Source organism: Oncorhynchus nerka, linkage group LG28, assembly GCF_034236695.1.
Source record: "Oncorhynchus nerka isolate Pitt River linkage group LG28, Oner_Uvic_2.0, whole genome shotgun sequence".
NCBI classification, from domain to species: Eukaryota; Metazoa; Chordata; class Actinopteri; order Salmoniformes; family Salmonidae; genus Oncorhynchus; species Oncorhynchus nerka.
The window spans coordinates 50,658,679-50,685,777 of record NC_088423.1 but is presented as its reverse complement, the minus strand read 5'-3'; the positions used below and the strand labels follow the sequence as shown (position 1 = coordinate 50,685,777).

At 44.5% G+C, this 27,099-nt stretch overlaps 1 protein-coding gene across 1 annotated transcript; it reads right to left on the bottom strand.

Annotated features, from left to right (window-relative positions):
- Window positions 1-593: 593 nt before the first annotated feature.
- LOC115113376 (transmembrane 9 superfamily member 3-like) lies at window positions 594-26,478 on the bottom strand. Its single transcript, XM_029640938.2, has 15 exons — window positions 26,209-26,478; window positions 22,856-23,051; window positions 22,524-22,646; window positions 20,455-20,615; window positions 20,179-20,256; window positions 19,621-19,752; window positions 19,285-19,451; window positions 19,084-19,178; window positions 18,302-18,432; window positions 14,077-14,216; window positions 13,659-13,727; window positions 4,379-4,525; window positions 3,888-3,971; window positions 1,962-2,038; window positions 594-1,810 (listed from the first exon to the last, which is right to left on the bottom strand). The coding sequence occupies exons 1-15, from the start codon at window positions 26,461-26,463 to the stop codon at window positions 1,743-1,745; spliced, it is 1,923 nt and encodes a 640-aa protein (XP_029496798.2). The 5' UTR covers window positions 26,464-26,478; the 3' UTR covers window positions 594-1,742.
- Window positions 26,479-27,099: the final 621 nt, after the last annotated feature.

The following is a 27,099-nucleotide window of genomic DNA, read 5'->3' as shown; positions in this document are numbered from 1 at the left end:
AGCGTTTCAGGGGTCTGTTGACAGTATCAAAATAAGCAAAGGGGGGGGAACACACACCACACTTTTCAATCAATTAAACAAAACTGATCATACATAAAGATTGTATTTTCCCCAAACAGTGTTGACCGTTGCTACCGTGTCTTGATAGTTGAAAAAAAAAGCAGTTACCAGATTTAAAAGCCAGACAACTTAACCTTCATTTACAAACCATGCCTATATAAGCTCAGTTTTTTTTTTTTTTTACAGCAAGTTAATATGCAGGTTAAAAATGTCTTGACATATGGTACACAGGTGCCAGAAATCAACTTCAGTGGATGTAAAATTTGAGAAAGGCATTGCAACTTTTCATACATTTAAGGTACATACTGTATTTACACATTGGGGGGGGGGAGCATTAAATACTCTGCAGCACTGTATGTAGCTAACTGTATTTCACTCTGTACAGTACGTTTGCGGCAACTTGGCACAATCGCCTCATTTCACCTGACATTGAATGTTTCAGGTTATGAGGGACATGTCTGACCAAAGAACAGAGCCCTTTAAAGCTTTAAATAATCCACAAAACCAAATAAAGTGTCAGCTTGTCAATGTCATTCCTTTCTGCAAGCAGCCAGCACAAAGTCAGCGACCAACTTTTTTTATTATTGCTACAACCAGGGAAAGTGAGAAACTGCCAACAAAAAAAATTAAAAAAGCAGAATTTGATGAGCATATGGTTTGATGGAAACGTCATGCAATTTCAGGCAAGATGTAACAGCGCCACCCCAAGCACCAAACGAAAGAGAGAACTAAATATATTTTTGCTTATAACTGAATCATTTGTAAAAAAAAAAATATATAATAAAAACTTGTAAATCTGTACAACCAAAATACATTTGGGATCTACATCTAAAGTTACATTACGGTTATATACACTTTTCCCCCTATCCATATCATCTTTCACAAGTAGTCTTCATTCAAACCCTACCATTAAGAAAACATAGCCTAAACAGGAAATTGGATCACAGCAAACATCCATTTAAAACAATATGTCATTTATAATGCGACTCAAAACCAACTGTTGATCACACCTTCCTTTCCTGAATGTTTTTTTTCTTCTCCATATGTACAGCAAACAAATTTCTTGGGTGGCTGGTTGTAAAACTACTGCATTTGGAAATTAGAATTGTCCAAATATGGGAATGGCGCCAACTCAGATAAGTTAGTATAACATCCAGTTATTGTATGTAAAAATTGTCTAGTGTAGCTGGTAAAAATTGAATGTAGAAGCCAGAATAAAATAATATTTCATCCAGAGTGACTCAGGAATACAACATAGAATTAGGTCAGAGCATGAACAAACCCAACTCTTCAATATTCTAATACAATAGAACAAAGGCTTTCAATATGGCCTCTTCACTGAAGAGAGCTAGACTATTCCATCAATAAAGATCTTTATGTTCTCTGGTGACGGGTGGGACTGGATTGGAAAGGGGAAGCCATGTTACATTTTGAACAGCTGCTTCAGAACATTGATTGAAAGGAATTGATAAAAACAGAACTGATGTTAATGTTTTCTTTTTCCTGCAGTTTTTTGCTCTAGTACACTCTTTTGCAACATTGAAATTAATTCAGAAAAGGGAAAAACTACATTTGTACAAATTGGAGATGCCACAATCTCTTTTTGCAAAAGAAACGACTTGTGCCCGCTTCTGTTGGAGAGCTTCAGCTGATCCTTGGATCCCTTGCTGCTTGCGACTGTCCTAGTCAATTTTCACATTTGTGTAGATCTTCCTCACGAAGGCACTTGTTCCCACATACCCAACGGCTCCTACAAAAGAAATATATTACAAGATGATTATTGATGCAATGACAACGCATGCTTTGCACTCGTTTGAGCATTTAAAAAAAGTTTACGGAATAACTCGGTCACAATACTTTGATCAAAACAGATGCTGTGAATAAAGAGAAGTTGAACCTACCACACATGATTCCCAGAGACGTACTGAATACTGCCATGTAGCCAAAGTAAAAGGACGTCTGGAACAGACCATACATCCTGAAACGGAGTGGGACAAAACAACTGTCAGCAGGCAGTGGTAGAAAAAAAGTACTCAATTGTCATACTTGAGTAAAAGTAAAGATATCTTAATAGAAAATCACCAAAGTAAAAGTCAACGGGTATAATACTACTCAAGTCTAAAAGTATTTGGTTTTAAATATACGCAAGTATCAAAAGTAAAAGTTTAAACCATTTCAAATTCCAGATGGCATTTTTTATTGACGGATAGACAGGGGCACACTCCAACACCCAGACAATTTACAAAGTGTGTTTAGTGAGTCTGCCAGATCAGAGGCAGTAGGGATGTTCTCTTGATAAGTGTGAAAATGACAATTTCTCTGTCAAAATGTAACAAGTACATTTGGGTGTCCGGGACAATAGAGTAAAAAGCACATTATTTTCTTTTTAAGCTCGTTTTAGCTGATTTCATGGGCCTATAGATGAGTACCTTCCATTTAGGACTCATTTTTATTGGCAACTTCTAGAACCAAATTTATTGTACTGATCAACATTTGCATAGAACAAGGAATCTCTTTTCAAAATGTGTGTGCCGTTTAAGAAATAATGATGTTATTCTTGAGGCAGAATGTGGCTATGGAATCTAGACGGGAAGCAAAGGAAGACAAGTTCATTTGTTTTTGGTGGCGAGGCAGGGAGATGAAGTGAATTAATAGTTTGATTAGTAAGCTTTGAAATCAGCATTTTTGCATATCAGACAAAGTACTAGGGTAGTGAATCCAGCTGGAGGTTAGCCTACAATTGAAAGCTGGATGCAATCTGTTTTCGCTTGCATTGTAAGTGTTTTAGCCTGTATAGACATTGTTTTGCGAAGTGACGAACAGTTTCAACATACCGTGTTGCATTATTCAATTGTGTTCACTTCTGTGCAGCATGAGTGAGGACTGGGGAGCTAATTAAAGCCCAGAGAGCTCTAACAATGAGTGAGTAGGTGGAGCAAGCACTATGTTCTTCACGCTATAAAGGGCCTGCAGTGATAAGATTTGATCCTGTCAATCATGTGTGGCCTGAAGGACTTTTTTTGTATCGGAAAAGTACCGAAGTTTCAGTATACCGTGGAGAGAAATTTTGCACATTTTAATGATACGAGTGAAAGTGACTAACAACAAGGGCCTCCCGGGTGGCGCAGACTAACAACAAGGGCCTCCCGGGTGTACTGCAGCGCCAGCTGTGCCACAAGAGACTGGGTTCGCGCCCAGGCTCTGTCGTAACCGGCCGCGACTGGGAGGTCCGTGGTGCGATGCACAATTGGCCCAGCGTCGTCCGGGTTAGGGAGGGTTTGGCCGGTAGGGATGTCCATGTCTCATCGCGCACCAGCGACTCCAGCAACGCCGGGCGCAGTGCACACTAACCAAGGTTGCCAGGTGCACTGTGTTTCCTCCGACACATTGGTGCGGCTGGCTTCCGGGTTGGATGCGCGCTGTGTTAAGAAGCAGTGTGGCTTGGTTGGGTTGTGTATCGGAGGACGCATGACTTTCAACTTTCGTCTCTCCCGAGACGGTATCGATGAGTTGTATCGATGAGACAAGATAGTAGCTACTAAATACCACAAAATTGGGGAGAAAAAAGGGGTAAAAAAAAAGAAAAGTGACTAACAAAATCAATGGGGGTCCCCCCTATTCGATGCAAACTGGCGAGGGTCCCAAAATGTAAAACAATTAAATAGCATTTGTACATTTTTAATACTTGTATTCATTGTTAGTAAACAAATAACAACTTTCCCCTATCTATGACAGAATGCACTGGGGCTAGTCTTTATGGTCAACATATTATTTACTTCAGTTGTGTACAATGTGTTTTAAATAAGAAAATGGATTTTGGAACTCACTTTGTTTTGAAGAAATAGTAGTAAAAGGAGTACATGTAAACATAAACCGCAGTGGATGCAGCAGAGAGAAAGCTTGTCCATTGCCTGAGTGGAGAAAAAAAGAAAGAATTTAATTGAAAAGCACAGATACAACATCCTCAGGCTGGCTATTACTGTGTTACAGTAACTCTGGTGTCAAGGTTTTCCTGAATTTAGCTGTGTTATAGTCCTAAAGCTGGCCATGTTTAATATCCATTCAATTGTTGGGAACATATAGTTTGCGACTTTCTTTTTAAAGTTTACCATCCCGTTACTCAGCACCTAAAACTTTGGGGTGTGCGTCAGCTCATGCTTTTTAATTGTTTTAAAGCTAGCCATGTAATTATATACTTACTTAGGTCTAATCACACAGTGGTGTATAAGGGCTCCACAAGGTCCCTCATTTAATTAATGTAAATGTCTCTACGATTACATGATTCAAGTAAATACATTGCTGGTTATCTTTTACTCACCATCTGTAGTCCTCAGCATTGAGGAGGAAGTAAGTACAAACAATGGTGACACACACAGTGACAATGCAGAGGATAACCAGGACCAGCATCATGAACCCGTACACGTAGTAGATCTTGTAGGCCCAAAATGAAGTGAAAATGAAGTACCTGCAAAATAAGCAAACAATGCATTTCCACTTCCAGAAACGCACAGGTATTATTTGGTGAATTATCGACCTGCTAAATGCTGATATGCAGTGCAGTCGGAAAGTATTCAGACCCCTAGACTTTCCACTTTGTTACGCTAGCCTTATTCTAAAATGTAATTGTTCTTTCCCCCTCATCAACAACATCGACAATACCCCATAATGACAAAGCAAAAACATGTTTAGAAATGTACACAAAATAAACTGAAATATTTTATTTACATAAGTATTCAGACCCTTTACTCAGCACTTTGAAGTACCATTGGCAGCGATTACAGCCTCAAGTCGTCTTGGGTATGACACTACAAGCTTGGCACAGCTGTATTTGGGGACTCCCTCCCATTCTTCTCAGCAGAACCTCTCAAGATCGTTCAGGTTGGCTGCACAGCTATTCTCAGTTCTCTTCAGAGATGTTCGATCGGGTTCAAGTCCGGGCCACTCGAGGACATTCAGAGACTTGTCCCGAAGCCACTCCTGCGTTGTCTTGGCTGTGTGCTTAGGGTTGTTGGAAGGTAAAAGCTTCGTCCCAGTCTGAGGTTCTAAGCACTCTGGAGCAGGTTTTCATCAAGGATCTCTACTTTGCTCCATCTTTCCCTCGATCTTGGCTAATCTCCCAGTCCCTGCCGCTGAAAAACATCACCCACAGCATGATGCTGCCACCACGCTTCACCCTAGGGATGGTGTCAGGTTCCTCCAGACCTAACGCTTGGCATTCAGACCCAAGTTCAATCTTGGTTTCATCAGACCAGAGAATCTTGTTTCTCATGGTCAGAGTTCTTTAGGTGTCTTTTGGCAACCTCCAAGCAGGCTGTCATGTGCCTTTTACTGAAGAGTGGCTTCAGTCTGGCCATTACCATAAAGGCCAGATTGGTGGAGTGCTGCAGAGATGGGAGAACCTTCCAGAAGGACAACGAGAGCTGTCAGAGTGACCACTGGGTTCTTCGTCACCTCCCTGACCAAGGTCCTTCTCCCCGATTGTTCAGTTTGGCCAGGCGGCCAGCTCTAGGAAGAGTCTTGGTGGTTCCAAAATTCTTCCATTTATGAATGGAGGCCACTGTGTTCTTGGGGATCTTCAATGCTGCAGAAATGTTTTTGTACCCTTCCCTAGATCTGTGCCTCGGGCACAATCCTGTCTCGGAACTCTACAGACAATTCCTTCGACCTCATGGCTTGATTTTTGCTCTGATACTGTCAACTGTGGGTCCTTATATAGACAGGTGCGCGTGTCCAAACAGTTGCATTTAGCACAAGGGGACTCCAATCAAGTTGTAGAAAAATATCAAGGATGATCAATGGAAACCGGATGCACCGGAGCTAAATTTCGAGTCTGTTAGCAAAGGGTCTGAATACTTTTTTGGTTGCATGTCTAAACCCGTTTTCGCTTTGTCATTATGGGGTAGTGTGTGTAGATTGAGGATTGTTTATTTAATTTAATCAATTTTGGAATAAAGCTGTAACTATCTAGATCAGTGGTCACCAACCTTTTGACTCAAGTGATCTTAACTGTACCCATCAGATTTTTTCTTCTTCTTCAAACATGACTTTAAAACTTAAGCATATGCAACAACCAATTAAAAACAGTTCTGTAGCATTGAGGTTTGTGCAATAGTCCATAAGCCCAATACATCATTGCATATTGGCTACGCTTGAATTGCCCTGCCAATGTTGTTCTTCACAGACCATTTTGAAATTCAATTTCAAAATTGTAGGTATATGATCACACTGGTTGTATTGCTTGTGAGGCACAGGTGAGTGAGTGCTGTTTTTGTTTTACTGGGCTGATGGCCTGCATCTGATGGTCAGTTTGAGGGGAGGGAGCAGCAGTTCGTGAGCAGCTGCCTCACCCAACTCACCGTCCCTCAAAAAGGGTGCAATTGCGGCCAGCAATTCGGAGCATTCCTGCATTTGCAGGGATCCCTCTATATACATCTATTGGTCCATTTTTAAGTTAGGACTGGCGGAAGCGCTCCAGTAAAGTAGGTGGCGTTAATGCACAATAACGTTGAAGCAAGCTGCCGATAAACCTCACAGAAGGGACGACAACGGTAGCTAGCTAGCCATACAACGGTAGACAGTGTCCTTCAACTAGGAAACTAGTTAGCATACGGCGTCGCCCTAGCCTCCCCTCTGCTGTGCTATTGGGGCAACCGGCAGCCATTGTTCCCCGCCTGTTGGGCACGGTTTTATCCGGTACACAGCAGGCGGGAGCGACACCGTGTGCTAGCTAATTAGCAAGCTAGCATACAGCGTCGTTAGCTAACACAGGGTGTCGTTGTCGTTCCAGCCTCTCGCCTGCTGTGCTATCGGGGCAACCAGCAGCCAGTGTCCCCCACCTGCCCGACACGGTTTTCTGCAGTTCTGTTAACAATGAGGGCAGGCAGGAGTGAAGGACACCGTCTACCGGTGTTTACAAAAATATCATCATAGAAGCATCAAATTTAAAAAGGGCAAATTCTCTAAAGCCCAAAAAGTAGGCTACTATGTCATATCGTGAAATGTTCATTCAAATACATTTTAACCTGGCCAAATTATTAGATTATATTTTTTGTTGTTGCCAGATTTAAACGCTCTCCCCACTGTTTATGCGCAATGAGGGTTCACCCTCTAGAGAATTATTTTGTAAATCTGCAAAAAAAAATATATATATATATATATATATATATATATATATATATAATGTTTTGACCTCAAAGCAGTAGTAGCTGAATGCAAATCAGGGAGCCAAATGAATGTCTTTCAACAATGCGATTCGGTTCCGACTTTTTGGGGACTGTCACCAAAGAGATCAGTTCAAAAAGAGCCGTTCATTCATAAACTACCCTTCACTAGTGAGTGGAAGTAGGGAGAACGCACATTATGGCGTATAAAAAATAAGTGTTGAAAGTGACGAACAACTTAAATATGAACTTCCTCAAAAATATGTATTTGTTCAATCTCTCTAGTCATGGTTTCAAAGTCATAAACTTTGCTGTGAGTGGAGTCTACAGTGCAAGGAAACGAAGGTAACATATGTAACCGCGGTTATGTGAGCTATTTTGATCACTCCGTGGAGGAGGGATACATCTGAGGTGAGGATTTACAGATTTACTCCCGTGTACACCTGTGTCACGGCTGGGGTCCGCCCCTATATAAAGACCCCATGGCCTCGACACACGTTCTCTACATCATTTGAGGCGCCTCTAGCGCCATAGAGGATTGGAGTGATCCAAATAGCTCACATAACCATATGTAACCTTTTATGTTTCACTATATTGGATCACTCCAATATATTGGTATACCCGTACCAGAGTAGTTGGTGCTTGAGGGACCTGGCCAGCCAGCGGTGAAGTCCCAGCGCGGGACTGCGACACAGGGGCACAGTCCCCGGAAGGGGAGGCGACACCCAGGACCGCTGAACCAACTGCTGAGGGAGGTGCCACATTCACCTGATAGTACCTAGCAAAGGTGCAAAAGGAAGCCCAGCTGGCCGCAGCACAGATATCAGCGAGGGGCACACCTCTCACAGTAGAGCCCAGGATGCAGCCACACCTCGTTAAATGTGCCACCACAGATCCCAGCACTGGCCCGCCAGCCAGGCGGCATGCTGTCGTAATCATTTCCATGATCCAGTGACAGCCTCTGCTTTGATGGAGTCCTGGGGGTTGGGCTCTCACCATAGACAAAGAGCTGGTCTGTTGTTCTCACTGACCATGTCCACTCCACACAGGCAGCCAGTGCCCTCACAGGGCACAGTATGACGCAGAGTGGTAAGCAGACAGGATAGAAGGGATGTTCACATGCCTGTCTGACAGAACCTTCGGGAGGAATGAAGGGTTGGGGCAGAGAGATCTAGTCCTCCCCCCGGGGTCCATCCAGTAGCACTCAGAACTTACCGAAAGAGCATGGAGCTCACCCACCCTCTTCATGGAAGTAATCGCTACCAAGAAAGCCACCTTCATAGAGGTGGTTCAGGGAGGCAGACTCCAACCGTTCGAAAGGCTGCTTTGCCAAAGCTGCCAAGACCACATCCCAGCTTGCCATTGAGCAGGTCCTAGCTGAACGCAGGCGACGAAACCCCTTCATAAACCTGGAGACCAATAGATGGCGCCCCACTGGCCTGTCCATTCACCTCACATGGCAGGCAGATATAGCAGCCAAATACCCTCTCGGTGAGGCTGGCAAGCCCTCATCCAAGTGAGACTGCAGGTATTGGAGGACATACTGCATGACTCGGGCACAACCTCAATACCAGTGCACCAAGAGCAAAATAACCGCCAGCGCAACTGGTATGCCACGGTTGTAGCCAGCACCCTTGTGCTCTGCATGGTGTTCATTACACCCTCCTGTGGTCCCAACATGTACCATTGGTGCCGTTCAGTAGCCAAGCCAAAAGACTGAGGTGGTTCGGCCTCGGATGTCACAGAGTACCCCCAGCCTGAGACAGCAGGTCCAGTCTCAGGGGAAGTTGCCAAGATGTCCGGGACAACAGCAACAGGAGAAAGCTGAACCAGGGTCATCTGGGCCAGTGTGGGGCCACCAGAAGCAGACGATGCTCTGCCAACCTGGTCCTGTCCAGCACAGCCTGGATCAGGGGGAATGCGTAAAGCTCTAGCCCTGGCCAATTGTGATCCAGAGCATCCAAGCCTAGAGGCCCTGGTGTCACCGACATGGAGCACCACAGGGGGCAGTGTGCATTGTCCAGGGAGGCAAAACACGTCCACCTGCACCCTCCCAAACTTGTCCTACAGTCCCATGGTGGCGGGCCCTCCCTCGAGAGCATATCCACTGCCACATTCAGGATGCCAGGTAAGTGTGCGGCGTGTAGAGACGCTAGACGTCCCTGAGCCCAGAGGAGCTACCGTGCCATAAAATTGAGGCGGTACGACCTCAGTCCACCCTGATGGTTGATGTAAGCCACCACTGTGGTGTTTTCCGTTCTCACCAGGACATGTTGGGCCAGCAGTACAGCTCGGGGCTCTAGTGTATTGATGTGCCTGCCGCTCCAAGTGGGTAGCCAACAGCCGCTGGCTGACCTGCCCTTGGTCATACCCCCCCAGCCAAACTGAGAGGCATCTGTGCTGACTAGCTCCCGGCGGCACATCCTCAGCATCTCCACCCCACCTGAGAGAAAAGTGTGACAACACCACCTCAACAATGCCCTGAGCAGTCACCCGCAGCGGCCCTTCGGGTGCAGCCTGTGGGAGTTGAACAACCGAGGCCAGAGATGGAGCAGGCCCAGGGGAATCAACAACGAGGCCGCTGTCAGCAAGCCCAACAGGCGTTGGTAGGTTAGGACGGATCCCATCCGCCCCAGACGAAAGTGGTTGAGGCAAGATAAGATCACCTGAACCCTTCTTGTGGGTAGGCGTGCTCTCATGAGGACTGAGTCCAGTTCCATGCCAATGAAAGCCATCCTCTGGGTTGGCGTCAGACGACTTCTCGTCGTTTATAGTAATGCCCAGCCCGCCACCGATGTGGGTCAGGAGTTTGTCTCTGTCTGACAGGACCTGGGTCCTGCGGAGGTCCAGAATAGGTCTAAACCTGGGACCACAAAATAAGTGGAGTAGAACCCACCTAGACGTTCTAAACTCTCGATCCTGCGGATGGCACCCTTGTCCAGGAGAGAGATCTCCAGACGCAGGGTTGTGCACCTTTAAGAGGACAGGGAAATAGAGTCAGGGGTCCTGCCGAGGCACGCCTTTCCTCTGGCGCCCCAGGCATGTCCCTATGGCGGTGACGGTTGACAGGTTTTTGTTCCACCGCACGCTGTGCCCCTCTCCACTGTCGTTCCTCAGCACGAGGCGATGGGGCAAGAGAGGGACCCCACCGTTGTTCAGGTGCAGGTGGGTGGCGACGGTCCATCTGCCTTGGACCCGGGGTGGCGGCATGAACAGTCTCAGGGTCTCCCAGGTCTCCCTTACAAACCTTATCGGTCTGCTCCAGAATGTCTTTAACCCCTGTGCCAAATGTCAGCCCTGGGGTGATGGGGAGAGCAGCTGGCAGACAGGATTGGGCCAGCCAAACATGGCGCCGGGAGGTAACCTCCTGTGCCATGGCCCACCTGTTGGAGTGGGCCACATCCCTCTGGAGCAGGGAAAGCAGGCGAGACACCTCCATCGCTTCCCGGAGGAGCTCCTCTGTGCCCCCTGCAGCTGGGGAAACAGTCTGCAGGAAGGCCTGGTAAGGCAGCCAAGAGAGCAGAGGGACCCATAGGTGGCTTTCAAGTCCGCATCAAATACTCTGGGGGGCTCCCGGCTTCAGTCGTGGGTCCGCCCTATAATTTCCTGGTCCGGGAGGACCATGGCAGCTATCATGGTGTCCATGGTTGGGTACCCCGAGGCAGAGTGACTCTGCGCCCGCCACATAACTACATGGTCCAGTCTCTGCTTTGAGTCGGAAGAGCCCCTTGGCAGAGGCCCAGCTCTCCGGCAAGGCCTCACAGGACTCAGCAGAGATGGGGACAGATGGAGATTCATCACTGTCCACCAGTTTGATGCCCAGTGCAGTGGCTACCCGAGTGAGTAGGCCCCTCAGTCTCTCGAGCTCTGGGGGAGATGAAGCCCCACCGCCGGCTTCGGATGGCCTGTCAGCCGTGCTCACAGTGGTGAACAGTGCCAGCATTGTCCTCCAGGAACAGCCCATTACTGGCCAACAGGGAACAGCGATCGTCGCCGTCGAAGCTATCAACCTCCGTTCAAGGTGGTCTTCATCGACTGCACTGAAGCAAGCTCCTCTAATGTTAAAGTCTGGGGTTATGCCTCGTAAGAATACAAACAACTGCACCGTGTCACGTGCATCACTGCTCTCATCCAGGGCCAAGGAGAAATCCTTTACCTGGTCTTTCAACTGTTGTTCCATAATCTCTGCGATGTCCTCAACATGCAGTGTCACTGTTTGTCTTGACAGGGAAACATTTTCAAACAGCTCTTTGTCAGGTCAAAGTATTGCTGCAGAGTTCATTAAACATTCTTTAATGAATTCACCCTCAGCGAATGGCTTGCTATGTTTAGCAATTTTGTGGGACAGTACATAGCTAGCGCTCGCAATTCCACAATTTGCTGAATGCAGTTTTGTGAAAAGCCCTGGCTGCTTTTGCAACTGAGAAAAACTCTTGATGCACCTGCCCTCTGCTCAGAAGACATATTCCTATATTTCTCTGCATGCTTCATCTGGAAGTGTTTTGGACAAGTTGCTCTCTACACACAGCTTTTCCTGATACCTCAAATAAATATTTTGATGTCCACTCATGCTGGATCGCCGTACATTAATCGAAAAAACAAATAATTAAAATAGGAAGGAACTCATGGCTTTATCGTTGGGTTTTCATAGAAATGTTTGGTGATAGACAAGGATTGCCTTGGTGGACTACCGCCCCGTAGCACTCACTTCCGTCATCATGAAGTGCTTTGAGAGACTAGTCAAGGACCATATCACCTCCACCCTACCTGACACCTTAGACCCACTCCAATTTGCTTACCGCCCAAATAGGTCCACAGACGATGCAATCTCAACCACACTGCACACTGCCCTAACCCATTTGGACAAGAGGAATACCTATGTGAGAATGCTGTTCATCGACTACAGCTCAGCATTTAACACCATAGTACCCTCCAAGCTCGTCATCAAGCTCGAGACCCTGGGTCTTGACCCCGCCCTGTGCAACTGGGTACTGGACTTCCTGACGGGCCGCCCCCAGGTGGTGAGGGTAGGCAACAACATCTCCACCCCGCTGATCCTCAACACTGGGGCCCCACAAGGGTGCGTTCTGAGCCCTCTCCTGTACTCCCTGTTCACCCACGACTGCGTGGCCACGCACGCCTCCAACTCAATCATCAAGTTTGCGGACGACACAACAGTGGTAGGCTTGATTACCAACAACGACGAGACGGCCTACAGGGAGGAGGTGAGGGCCCTCGGAGTGTGGTGTCAAGAAAATAACCTCACACTCAATGTCTACAAAACTAAGGAGATGATTGTGGACTTCAGGAAACAGCAGAGGGAACACCCCCCTATCCACATCGATGGAACAGTAGTGGAGAGGGTAGTAAGTTTTAAGTTCCTCGGCATACACATCACAGACAAACTGAATTGGTCCACTCACACAGACAGCATCGTGAAGAAGGCGCAGCAGCGCCTCTTCAACCTCAGGAGGCTGAAGAAATTCGGCTTGTCACCAAAAGCACTCAAACTTCTACAGATGCACAATCGAGAGCATCCTGGCGGGCTATATCACCGCCTGGTACAGCAACTGCTCCGCCCACAACCGTAAGGCTCTCCAGAGGGTAGTGAGGTCTGCACAACGCATCACCGGGGGCAAACTACCTGCCCTCCAGGACACCTACACCACCCGATGTTACAGGAAGGCCATAAAGATCATCAAGGACAACAACCACCCGAGCCACTGCCTGTTCACCCCGCTATCATCCAGAAGGCGAGGTCAGTACAGGTGCATCAAAGCTGGGACCGAGAGACTGAAAAACAGCTTCTATCTCAAGGCCATCAGACTGTTAAACAGCCACCACTAACATTGAGTGGCTGCTGCCAACACACTTACACTGACTCAACTCCAGCCACTTTAATAATGGGAATTGATGGGAAATGTAAAATATATCACTAGCCACTTTAAACAATGCTACCTTATATAATGTTACATACCCTACATTATTCATCTCATATGCATACGTATATACTGTACTCTATATCATCTACTGCATCCTTATGTAATACATGTATCACTAGCCACTTTAACTATGCCACTTTGTTTACACTCATCTCATATGTATATACTGTACTCGATACCATCTACTGTATCTTGCCTATGCTGCTCTGTACCATCACTCATTCATATATCTTTATGTACATATTCTTTATCCCCTTACACTGTATAAGACAGTAGTTTTGGAATTGTTAGCTAGATTACTTGTTGGTTATTACTGCATTGTCGGAACTAGAAGCACAAGCATTTCGCTACACTCACATTAACATCTGCTAACCATGTGTATGTGACAAATAACATTTGATTTGATTTGAGAAAAAAAAAAAAAAAAAAGATCAACCGGTTGGTGAGAACTGATCTAGATTATAGTGTAGTGAGGTTAATGTGAGGTAGGACTTACATTTCAATGAAAATGGAACCGAATGGAAGGATGCCTCCCAGACAAACAATGACAGCTGGCTCCATGAACCTGGAAAATGTTATACATTTACAATCAACTCACAATACAGACAGTGTCACCAATAGTTTACCAATCAATCAGAGCTATGCAACTTCAGGCCTCAGCACGGTTTTCATTCCTCTGTTAATCCAGGACTGGTTTCAACCTGGGAATGTAGGTATAGACTCTTTGGCCAATCAGACATTTATTGAACTATCAACGAGAAAATAAACTTAACAGTACAGTGGCTCTCAAGTAGCAAACATATCAGCACTGGGAGCTTAATAAACAAACGCCAATGAATGTAAAATACAAAATGGCACACATACATTGCTTTTAGTGAGTCGTGCTGTTCAAATAAGATCATAGTCATAGATACCATTTCTTCTCAGGGATTGGCCGCGGCACTGCATTGACTCGACACGGAAAGTTGGGCTGGCCAGAGAGGTTTCTTCCCAGAATGGTCCCCACAAGGTTGAGTGGCAGGATAACAAACAAACAAATGCAGCAAACAGCCACCTGAAAACAACATGGAATGGTAGAATCCATGAGATGACTCATGAGAGAGCAAACTATATTTAACCAATAAGACCTGGGGGCTGGCATATTGGCCATTAGGCTGATTGGCTGTAATGTGGGTGGTTCGAGCCCTGAATGCTGATTGGCTGACAGATGTGGTATATCAGACCGAATACCACGGGTATGACAAAACATTTATTTTTCCGTTGGTAACCAGTTTGTAATAGCAATAAGGCACCTCGGGTTTGTGATATATGGCCAATATACCACAGCTAAGGGGTGTGTCCAGGCACTCCACGTTGCAATGTGCATAAGAACAGCTCTTAGCTGTGGTGTATTGGCCATATAGCACACCCCCTCGGGCCTTATTGCTTAAATATACCACAGCTAAGAGCGGTTCACAACTGAGTTTTTTTGCTAGAATTTCTGCCAAACCCACCCCACATCTAATGATACAATCTTTAAAAAACTATTTTTATATCAACAAATAACTAATTCAGTACATGTTCATCTCTCGTTTCAAAATGTAAATTAACCAAATTAAATTGAGTAAAATAACCATTTACTCAATAAAATAGTAATTTTCTAATTACATTTCTCAATAACATTTATATGTTGTCCCATACAACACAAATAATTTATTTATTTTTATTATTTATTTTTTCTTCTTGGGCCACTATATTTATAGTTTTTTTTGTTGTTGTGTGATTTCGATTAATCCCCTCTACCACACGGAACCCCACTAATCTACTGACGGAACGCAGGAGGTGGCTGATAACAGACCTCCATCCTATGCTATCTTGCTACCGATGGCCTGGCTAGCTGTCTGAATCGCCGTGATCCCCAACCAGCCTCTACTCACTGGACCCTTTTGATCACTCGACTAAGCATGCCTCTCCTTAATGTCAATATGCCTTGTCCATTGCTGTTCTGGTTAGTGTTTGTTGGCTTCTTTCACTGTAGAGCCTCTAGTCCTGCTCACTGTACCTTATCCAACCTATTGGTTCCACCACCCACACATGCAATGACATCTCCTGGTTTCAATGATGTTTCTAGAGACAATGTCTCTCTCTTCATCACTCAATACCTAGGTTTACCTCCACTGTATTCACATCCTACCATACCTTTGTCTGTACATTATACCTTGATGCTATTTTATCGCCCCCAGAAACCTCCTTTTACTCTCTGTTCCAGACGTTCTAGACGACCAATTCTTATTGCTTATAGCCGCACCCTTATTCTACTCCTCCTCTGTTCCTCTGGCGATGTAGAGGTGAATCCAGGCCCTGCAGGGCCTAGCTCCACTCCTATTCCCCAGGCGCTCTCTTTTGACGACATCTGTAACCGTAATAGCCTTGGTTTCATGCATGTTAACATTAGAAGCCTCCTCCCTAAGTTTGTTCTATTCACTGCTTTAGCACACCCTGCCAACCCGGATGTTCTAGCTGTGTCTGAATCCTGGCTTAGGAAGACCACCAAAAATTCTGAAATTTTAATTCCAAACTACAACATTTTCAGACAAGATAGAACTGCCAAAGGGGGCGGTGTTGCAATCTACTGCCCTGTCCTGCTATCCAGGTCTGTACCCAAACAATTTGAACTTCTACTTTTAAAAATCCACCTCTCTAAAAACAAGTCTCTCACCATTGCCACCTGCTATAGACCACCCTCTGCCCCCAGCTGTGCTCTGGACACCATATGTGAACTGATTGCCCCCCCATCTATCTTCAGAGCTCGTGCTGCTAGGCGACCTAAACTGGAACATGCTTAACACCCCAGCCATCCTACAATCTAAACTTGATGCCCTCAATCTCACACAAATTATCAATGAACCTACCAGGTACCTCCCCAAAGCCTTAAACACGGGCACCCTCATAGATATCATCTTAACCAACCTCCCAGCTGCCCACTGCACTGAAGATAGGAAACACTGTCACCACTGATAAATCCACCATAATTGAGAATTTCAATAAGCATTTTTCTACGGCTGGCCATGCTTTCCACCTGGCTACTCCTACCCTGGTCAACAGCACTGCACCCCCACAGCAACTCGCCCAAGCCTTCCCCATTTCTCCTTCTCCCAAATCCGTTCAGCTGATGTTCTGAAAGAGCTGCAAACTCTGGACCCCTACAAATCAGCCGGGCTAGACAATCTGGACCCTTTCTTTCTTTTAATTGATCTTTTAAAATGATCTGCCGAAATTGTTGCCACCCCTATTACTAGCCTGTTCAACCTCTCATGTCGTCTGAGATTCCCAAAGATTGGAAAGCAGCTGCGGTCATCCCCCTCTTCAAAGGGGGGGACACCCTTGACCCAAACTGCTACAGACCTATATCTATCCTACCATGCCTTTCTAAGGTCTTCGAAAGCCAAGTCAACAAACAGATTACCGACCATTTCGAATCTCACCATACCTTCTCTGCTATGCAATCTGGTTTCAGAGCTGGTCATGGGTGCACCTCAGCCACGCTCAAGGTCCTAAACAATATCTTAACCGCCATCGATAAGAAACATTACTGTGCAGCCGTATTCATTGATCTGGCCAAGGCTTTCGACTCTGTCAATCACCACATCCTCATCGGCAGACTCGACAGCCTTGGTTTCTCAAATGATTGCCTCGCCTGGTTCACCAACTACTTCTCTGATAGAGTTCAGTGTGTCAAATCGGAGGGTCTGCTGTCCGGACCTCTGGCAGTCTCTATGGGGGTGCCACAGGGTTCAATTCTTGGACCGACTCTCTTCTCTGTACACATCAATGAGGTCGCTCTTGCTGCTGGTGAGTCTCTGATCTACCTCTACGCAGACGACACTATTCTGTATACTTCTGGCCCTTTGGACACTGTTAACAACCCTCCAGGCAAGCTTCAATGCCATACAACTCTCCTTCCGTGGCCTCCAACTGCTCTTAAATACAAGTAAAACTAAATGCATGCTCTTCAACCAATCGCTACCTGCACCTACCCGCCTGTCCAACATCACTACTCTGGACGGCTCGGCCTTAGAATACGTGGACAACTACAAATACTTAGGTGTCTGGATAGACTGTAAACTCTCCTTCCAGACCCATATCAAACATCTCCAATCCAAAGTTAAATCTAGAATTGGCTTCCTATTTCGCAACAAAGCATCCTTCACTCATGCTGCCAAACATACCCTTGTAAAACTGACCATCCTACCAATCCTCGACTTTGGCGATGTCATTTACAAAATAGCCTCCAATACCCTACTCAACAAATTGGATGCAGTCTATCACAGTGCAATCCGTTTGGTCACCAAAGCCCCATATACTACCCACCATTGCGACCTGTACGCTCTCGTTGGCTGGCCCTCGCTTCATACTCGTCGCCAAACCCACTGGCTCCATGTCATCTACAAGACCCTGCTAGGTAAAGTCCCCCCTTATCTCAGCTCGCTGGTCACCATAGCATCTCCCACCTGTAGCACACGCTCCAGCAGGTATATCTCTGGTCACCCCCAAAACCAATTTTTTCTTTGGCCGCCTCTCCTTCCAGTTCTCTGCTGCCAATGACTGGAACGAACTACAAAAATCTCTGAAACTGGAATCACTTATCTCCCTCACTAGCTTTAAGCACCAACTGTCAGAGCAGCTCACAGATTACTGCACCTGTACATAGCCCACCTATAATTTAGGCCAAACAACTACCTCTTTCCCTACTGTATTTAATTTATTTATTTTGCTCCTTTGCACCCTATTATTTTTATTTCTACTTTTGCACATTCTTCCTTTGCAAATCTACCATTCCAGTGTTTTACTTGCTATATTGTATTTACTTTGCCACCATGGCCTTTTTTTCCCTTTACCTCCCTTATCTCACCTCATTTGCTCACATCGTATATAGACTTGTTTATACTGTATTATTGACTGTATGTTTGTTTTACTCCATGTGTAACTCTGCCGTTGTATGTGTCGAACTGCTTTGCTTTATCTTGGCCAGGTCGCAATTGTAAATGAGAACTTGTTCTCAACTTGCCTACCTGGTTAAATAAAAGGTGAAATAAATAAATAAATTTAAAAAATGATCTGTTCTCTCTAATATTTTGAATACCACTGCTCTAAACTCACCATTGTGCCAAAAGGGATGGCTCGGGAGGCATGGTAGTACATGGCGATGAAGTTGATGAAGAAGGCTGTCCCACACACCATGGCAGGGATCAGGAAGGCCCCGATAAACATCTGTTTAATCCATCGTCTGCCTATAGGATCGAATATAAAATCGGTTACCATAAGGATGCACATTATGAGTGAATGACAATCTACCATACCATGTGAAAGAGAGGGACACGGCTCTATGTAATTTATTGGTCTGTGACTCACTGACACCGCCCCTGATTAGAGGGGAATAATGCAGCCCAAGAGTTAACACACACACACACAGGAACTTTAAAATCACACTCAAGAGAATATGAACACGGGTATGGTTTCTGTGTTCACACATCCCATGCACACATGTCCACCCACACTCACAGACTGGAATAACACCATTCAGGTACTGGCAATATTTACTTATGGGTCAGGCTGGAGCATGGGTCAGGCTGGCTAGCCAATCAGGACCTGGAGACACTGCATAGCTAGAGCATGCACAGTAGTGAGACGCATGGCTATTGTCCGATTGGCTAAAGCCATGAGCTGGAAGAGATATTGATCTCTCATGTGAGGCATAGGCATCAACCGCAGCATTCTACACAAAGTACCACAAACAGTGTTTTGACCACCCAGGCTCCATGTTCAGAAAATGTAATGGTGACAATATTGTGTGTGCAAAACTTCCCTTGCAAAGTGCAGTAATAATTGAGGTGTGATGTGTAGGAATGGAGTTTCTATTTTTAAGACAAACCCTTACATACCTCCTTGTTTTGCATACAAACTTCCGCCAAAATAGCCATTGACAGGAGAGGTGGCAGCATACACAAAGATGGCTGTGCTCAGCATGGATCCTCTCCTGCAGAGACAAACGGGAAGCCGCAGTGCGCATGAACACACCCACGTTAGACCGCAACGAAGAAACACTCCATTAGGTTATCTGCGGGGAGGTGCTCATCACTCACTCGGTGTACAGATCCTCAATCATGGCCACGACGATGACGATGAACGAGACCGAGAAGATCTGGCATCCAGAGCCAATAAGAGAGGAGAAGATCATTGGGTGGCTGGATGGCCGGAACACGTCTCCATGGACCTGCTTCCACCCATACTCATCCCCCAGGTCCCTGTCCTGCAGCAGGGAGAGGCGTCAAAGGTCCAGGGGTACATTAAGACAAAGGACATACAGCTAGCCAAAATCATACGAAGCCCTGGGCCTAAACTAATAAAGCAAAATCTTAAGTGCATGATGTTCAATGTGATTTTCTATCACTAATGCTACCAAGGCTATGAAACGTTACCATGTCATCCATTTCCTCCTCTTTGCTGTATCTAGCATAGTCCTTCCTTAGAGTTCTCATCAGGATCATGGACACCAGGCCAACCAAGAAGATAACCATCATGAAGGAATTGAAGATGGAAAACCAGTGAATCTAGAGAAAACATACTTTTTTTATTACCACAGGGAATATCGCACATGCCTAGATTCCAGAACATGACATCCTTGAATCCCAGAATTGTTGAAGCTGCAAGATGTAACTTTCTGGGTGACCCGATAAAATTCACATAGAAATATTAGTTATAGAGCTGTCACTCATTGAAAGAAAGTCTAAGAAGCAGTATATATGTTCTGTGTGTGCCATTTCTATGCTTCCCGTCTGTTTAGATGGCACAATGATTCTCTACACTATAGTTGCTTGTTTGGGTCACAAACTGAAATTAGGCAAACTATTAGAATTTTAGCAGACAGGAAATGGCGGAGCCATTTCCACATACTGCATCTTTAAAACAGGTTGATCACCGAGTACTGTACAGTTCAGTGCAACATTGCATTGCTCATCTTAAAAAATTAAACTTACTCTGTGTTGGAAAAAAGATGGATCGAGATACTTGTCAAATCGGTCTTCAAACTTCACATCTGACTTCTTCCACTTTACCTGTGGTAAAAGACGATTCACATCATTCCTTTGGCAAATGAGCCACGTTTGGATGCTGATGTAGGGGACTTAACTTGACATAAAACAATATAAAGCTCGGTGCAGTAAATTTAAACATCACACCTCCAAAATACATATTCAACCCTAGAAAAATCAAGTCCCATTTCCCGTCTCTATAAAGCAATTGCAAATACTTACTGAGTACGACATTGCAATTCGTGTGTTAGGCACAAGCTTGACTTTGCCTTCACTTGTCAGGTTGACATCAACAATTCGGTTGCCATTGAAGCCGATCTCCAATTTCTTGTAAGTCCACAGATAATGATCCTCTCCGTTTTCATCTGCCTCGCCAACAATTCCTAGAATATAGAGAGATTAGTGCGATGAGTGCACTGCCACCAGAAATTTACTGGCAACATGGCAAGTTTGGTGTGGAATGCAGTAACCAGATCCAGGGCCAAAGTCCATATTTATTCACTCAGCTACTGGAACTATTCCGTGGTTATAAAGACTTGGGCAAGGCCATCTGCCCCACATCCTGTGTATATATATATACGCAGAGTACACCAAACATTAGGAACATCTTCCTAATATTGCATTGCACCCCCCCCGTCCCTGTCCCAGCCACAATTCGTCAGGGGTTGGACAGTATAAAGTGTCAAAAGCGTTCCACAGGGTTGCTGGCACCTGTGGAAGCATGTTGCCTCCAATGCTTCCCACAGTTGTGTCAAGTTGGCTGGATGTCCTTTGGGTGGTGGACCATGCTTCATACACACGGGAAACTGTTGAACGTGAAAAATGTACAAACCGATACGCCTTAAATCTTTTGTCTTGCCCATTCACCCTCTGAATAGCACACATACACAATCCATGTCGTGGAGGGGCGGCAGGGTAGCGTGTTGGACTAGTAACCGGAAGGTTGCAAGTTCAAACCCCAACGCTGCTGTTCACAGAACTGGATAATTATTCAATGATTGACATGTATGACTAATCTTCCTCTTATTTGGCCTAGGCTTCTGTTTTATACGATGTAGGTAGGTTATAGCCTACATTGCGAATAATAGGCTATGGAAATAGGCCTACTCTTTCATAAGCTTTGCTCAGCTGTAAGTTCTTTTCACTTCCAATTGGACTTTTCCATCTTGATATTATTCGCTCGATTTCACTAGTTGTCATTCAAAATAAAACTGGCCGAAAATGGCCTATAGACCGACTTTCCCATTTGAAAGCTGAAACTTTAGGACATTAAACACAAGCCTATTTGGGAAATACTCTTCATAACTAACTTGTATTAATGCTTTGATAGGCTATTTTAATTAGTAGGATTTGCCTTTTGGTCGATTGATTTGCAACAGCAAGGAAGAGGGATGCATGCATCATTTCCTTTATAGCTAATAAACTAATATTTACTGAACTGTATGTTTTTTTTAAATGACTCACCGTTTTTTTTGTCTTGCTATTGTTTGTTCTACCCCTCTCATTATTACCTTAGGCCTATGATGGGTTCTGACTTCTAAACTTGAAATATGTTACAGAGGGAGAGAGGAATGCCGAGTTGACATTGTTAGAACATGTTAACTTCAAACTTCCTGATATAGCCTAGAACTCCATTAGATCAATTAATTGTTTGATCATGAAGTAGCGCGGTGGGAGAAAGCCAGCATGCATAAAAACCGAAGTCATATCAAGTGGGAGAGAAAAAACAAATTTAGGCTTTAAAATAATTAAGACACCAGAGTGTCTGGTAAAAATATTCAAAGAGAGAGAGAAAAAAAAAAGTCTGACTGGACATTTTGCGCTGCTTTGGTGAAAAGCTTAGCTCCGTACATTATTCTCTTGCATTCTGTAAATTGTTGAAAACATATTTATTGAAATAGCTTATGCAGGCTATAGCAAAGGCCACCTGGCATGGCCCGGCTGTGGGCTGCCGGGTCAGCTCTACTGCCGTGACAGTCAAGTTTAAATAAACTATACATCGGCACGTCGCCCAACCCTAGTAGGCACCATTACATGTGAAATAACTCCATGTTTAAGACATTCCTCATTCCAAAACTGGGCCCTTTTCAACAGTAACTAGGCTTTTCCATAGATAACCTTTGTCATAGTCAAACAACTTCCCATACCAACCAGTGAGGCAACAGATAAGCCCAGAAAAGTATGAATGAACATTTGGATGCCTTCATTTCAACTGCCTCAGGGGCATAACTGATTCTCCATAACTAAATGACTGGACAAGTTGCAACAGGCAGTGCAGCAGTATCACTCACCCCAGATAGGGAGGTCATCAATGTACATTTGGTACCAATAGTGGTTTTTAATGGCATATACAAAGGCATCCCGTTTGGCTTTGTCCAGCTCGATTTCACAGTATGTTGTTTGCATGACTTCATCTGTGAGAGCAAAATGACAACAAAAAAAGTGTTTAGTATGACATAACACTACAAGATATAATGCAAGTGTAGGCTGCTTTTGGATCTAACTTCATGCTAGGAAAGAATATAATTGACTACTCAAAATCAAACAATGCTGATCAAATAGTGACTTTGTCACTCCAGAGTCCAAGTAGTACAGTTGCCTGTGGGTGTAGATTTTTGTATACCTTTGAACTTAATGTCTAGGCCGCTGAACTCCAGCTCGACTCCTTGCAGAGCCTCTCCTAATGTCTCATGGTAGTGGCTAATGGTCTTTTTGGTGCCCACGCAGAAGGGCAGGGAGAAGTACTTGTACGTTTCTTGTCTGTTGTGGTAAGGCCCCACTGTATTCATCCACAAAACCACCTCCTCTTTATCTGTGTACTGAAAAAGGGAAGAAACACATTAAACATGCTATAACTTACTTGTTTTGCTAGTTCTCAGATGGCAGCATTTGGTATTCCATTCAAGGATATAAATTGTGCATTCAGGCAAATAATAACAAAAACAGCCAACATGTTAGTCTATTCCAAGCAGCCTCCATCTATAAAGCTTTTGGATAGCAGCTGTCTGTGGCAAAAATACATTGACAATGAGTCATAAAGTTACTGTTTTAATGATACCATGTCAAAACCAATCCACACGACATACAGGCATATGTCATCAACAACGAAATGTATATTGAACTGAATACAGGTCTTTTCAACCGGAGTGAAAACTCAAGCAAGCACCCTTGTTAGTTGTCAGCTTGACAATCATGGGCAGAAAACAATGTAGCGACAATGGGCTTTATCCATATAAAAACTCACCCGATCACATTCACACTGACAAGACAGCATTGGTAAGGATGTCTGCTTTGCGCTGGTTGTGTAGTCAGCTACTCATTCTGCACTGAGTGCGGATGCAAAGCTTACTAGCTAGTGCTAACTGGCTACGGTACCAGTGAGGACCAAGTTGAAGCTTGCTCTTGAGAATCCAAGGCATTAACAAGGCACTGTGCCTTATGCAAAGGGTTCTCAACTATAAACAAGGATTAAATCCAATTTATACTTGATCCGAAAATGTGGTTGGAGGCTCCATATGGAGGGACGCAATTGCGGAGCTTCTGGAGACACGCAGAGGCCAAATTTTGTAACAATGCCGAGGGCTCCGTATAGCTCTGCATTGACATGATTGTTTGATGGTAGGTGGGGGCAGGAGGTTCTGTATAAACACACTCACTACCTTAACAACAAAGCGCAAGAAGTATGAATTACCTGACTTCTGCAGAGGCCATATCACTGTAAATGCTGTACGGCCACTGCAGACGTCAAATTGACCGCGCAGAGCCTTTTACCGGTAAGACCATTTGAACTACAATCCTGACGCTCTATTTTAATGTTTAGAAATGTCAATAGTCGCTTGCAAAAGGCCTACGTTTTTTTTAACATACACTACATTGCCAAAAGTATATGGACGCCTGCTCGTCAAACATCTCATTCCAAAATCATGGGCATTAATATGGAGTTGGTCCCCCCCTTTGCCTTCACCCTTTTGGGAAGGCTTTCCACTAGATGTTGGAACATTCCATTAAGCAACAAGAGCATTAGTGAGGTATGGACCTCAGTGCACGGGGCATTGTCAGGCTGAAACAGGAAAGAGCCTTCCCCAAACTGTTGCCACAAAGTTTGAAGCACAAAATCGTCTAGCATGTCATTGTATGCTGTAGCATTAGGATTTCCCTTCACTGGAACTAAGGGGAATAGACCGAACTATGAAAACAGCCCCAGACCATTATTCCTCCTCCAAACTTTACAGTTTGCACTACACAGTTAGGCAGGTAGCGTTCTCCTGGCATCCCCCAAATCCAGATTCAGCAAGCTTTACACTACTCTAGCAGACTCTTGGCATTGTGCATGGTGATATTAGGCTTGTGTGCAGCTGCTCAGCTATGAAAAACCATTTCATTAAGCTCCTGACGAACAGTTATTGTGCTGACGTTGCTTCCAGAGGCAGTTTGGAACTCAGTCGTGAGTGTTGCAACCGAGGATGGACCACTTTTACAGGCTACGTGCTTCAGCACTCGGCAGTCCCGTTCTGTGAGCTTGTGTGGCCTACCACTTTACGGCTAAGCTGTTGTCACTCCTTGACATTTCCACTTCACAGTAACAGCACTTACAGTTGGCCGGGGCAGCACTAGCAGGGAATACATTTTACAAACTGACTTGTTGGAAAGGTTGCATCCTAGAACAGTGCCACATTGGAAGTCACTGAGCTCTTCAGTAAGGCCATTCTACTGCTAATGTTTGTCCATATTGATGGCATGGCTGTGTGCTCGATTTTATACACCTGTCAGCAACAGGTGTGACTGAAACAGCCAAAAGGACTCATTTGTAAGGGTGTCAGCAACAGGTGTGACTGAAACAGCCAAAAGGACTCATTTGTAAGGGTGTCCATATACTTTTGGCCATGTAGCAGGTTTGCACAGATCCATACTGCTGTGTGTGTGCGCCTTCAACCAACAAACTACACTTCTGCTACACTTCCCCATTACACACAAGTTTTCAGAGCAAGGTAGATAGTTGACCACCTGTATTAATTAGCTTTATTCTGTCTGTCTTCAGTAAACAAGCGCTAACATGGAGATATGGCCGTGTGGGATCACAAACCCTATAAAAAAAAGTGTAGTAATTTAACTTTGTTTTTTTGAAAAGTATGTCACTGATATGAAATACACGTCTCTTACGTTTCTAAACCAGTAACGCAAGCGATGCGCGTTAACGTTCAGACCGAGCGTCGGCGCTATTACAGCACTCCCCCGGCCAGAAGATATGTTCATGAATAAGACGCTAAAGGTAGTCAGCATCTATGAATAGGCTAGTGTTGACGCTAGCCAACGTGCAAAGTTGAGAATTATTGGCTAGGTTGAAGCATGATCAAAATACTATATAGGTTACAGGTCAGAAATCAAGAGCAAAATTATTTACTTCCAATTGTACTGTAAAACGCGGAATGCGATTTGCTTTTGTCTTGACCATTTGATGTCCTAGTACCTAGACAGGCCTGCCGCCTTAATAACCGGATATGCAGTCTTCGCAATGGCAACGTTAGTAAACTACCAAAAATACTTAACTAGCTAGGCATATTCCTAGAGACATTTTCCTATATGTACTTTGCAAACTAGCTAGATAAGTAGCTAAATAACCAAATATGGATGAGTGGTTATGCAAAATATTCCTACCATATGTATGCAATGAAATGTCACTGGCTAACATTAGCCAGCTAACTTCGCTAGCTAACTTTGGTCCCCTACGTTAACTTGTTCGCCAACGTTAGTTATTGTATGTATTATTTATCAACATTGAACGTTAACCTCATAACAATCAACTAGTTAGTTACATGCAACGATATTATTACTCTTATCTCGCAGAGTTAAAAAATAATAAATAGGCTAATCGGTTGTATCATGTAGCTACTACAGCTGGCTAACAAGCCAGAACGTCGATTATTTTCACACTACACACAAGGCTACCCATTTTTATTCGACCTCAAATGATCTTACCGTGTGTTCGTGTTCATCTGCCAGAATCGGCATTAACATCTCGGCAACCGAGAGAAAGACCACCACTGCAATCTTCCACCTGGAAGACCCCATCATTTTCTGGGAAAGTTTGCAGATTTGGGATGTTAGCTCTGTTAGTGCTATCCCACCTTCTTCCTGGTTGTACGACACTGGCAGTTTTTCTGGATGCTCTCGTACGCATATGGCGTAAATTGCCTCACTCGCATCGCATTCGCTTGTGATTGATGCAGACATGTCACATGGCTTGTAATCTCAAATCAAATCGAAGACGATGAACAATCCGTTGAAGAATGGAACTCCGGTTTCTACGCTGTCCGCAACTTTCAGCCACGTCATCCGATTGTAAGTATTAGAAATGCCTCACATTTGGGGGCATGAAACCTGGCCCACTTCTCATGTATGACTAAACTGTTGATATCTCATTTTACAGAGTCAACTCATTGAACAGATCATCATTATACACTACCATTCAACAGTTTGGGAGTCACTTAGAAAATTCATTATTTTTTAAAGAAAAGCTATTTTTCTTTGTCAATTAAAATAACATAAAATTGATCAGAAATAGTGTAGACATTGTTAATGTTGTAAATGATTAGTGTAGCTGGAAACGGCAGAGTTTTTATGGTATATCTACCTAGGCCCATTAGCAGCATCCATCACTCCTGTGTTCCAATGACATGTTGTGTTAGCTAATCCAAGTTTATAATTTGAAAAGGTTAATTGATCATTAGAAGGCCTTTTTGCAATTATGTTAGCACAGCTGAAAACTGTCGTCCTGATTAAAGAACCAATAAAACTGGCCTTCTTTAGACTAGTTGAGTATCTGGAGCATCAGCATTTGTGGGTTCGATTACAGGCTCAAATTGGCCA

Coding starts and splice junctions, on each gene's coding strand:
- LOC115113376 (XM_029640938.2), bottom strand. CDS start 26,463: ATGTCTGCATCAATCACAAGCGAATGCGATGCGAGTGAGGCAATTTAC. Junction 20,257..20,454: donor GAATTGCAATGTCGTACTCA/GTAAGTATTTGC, acceptor CTTTTACCACAG/GTAAAGTGGAAGAAGTCAGA. Junction 18,433..19,083: donor TTTGTATGCAAAACAAGGAG/GTATGTAAGGGT, acceptor TCGATCCTATAG/GCAGACGATGGATTAAACAG.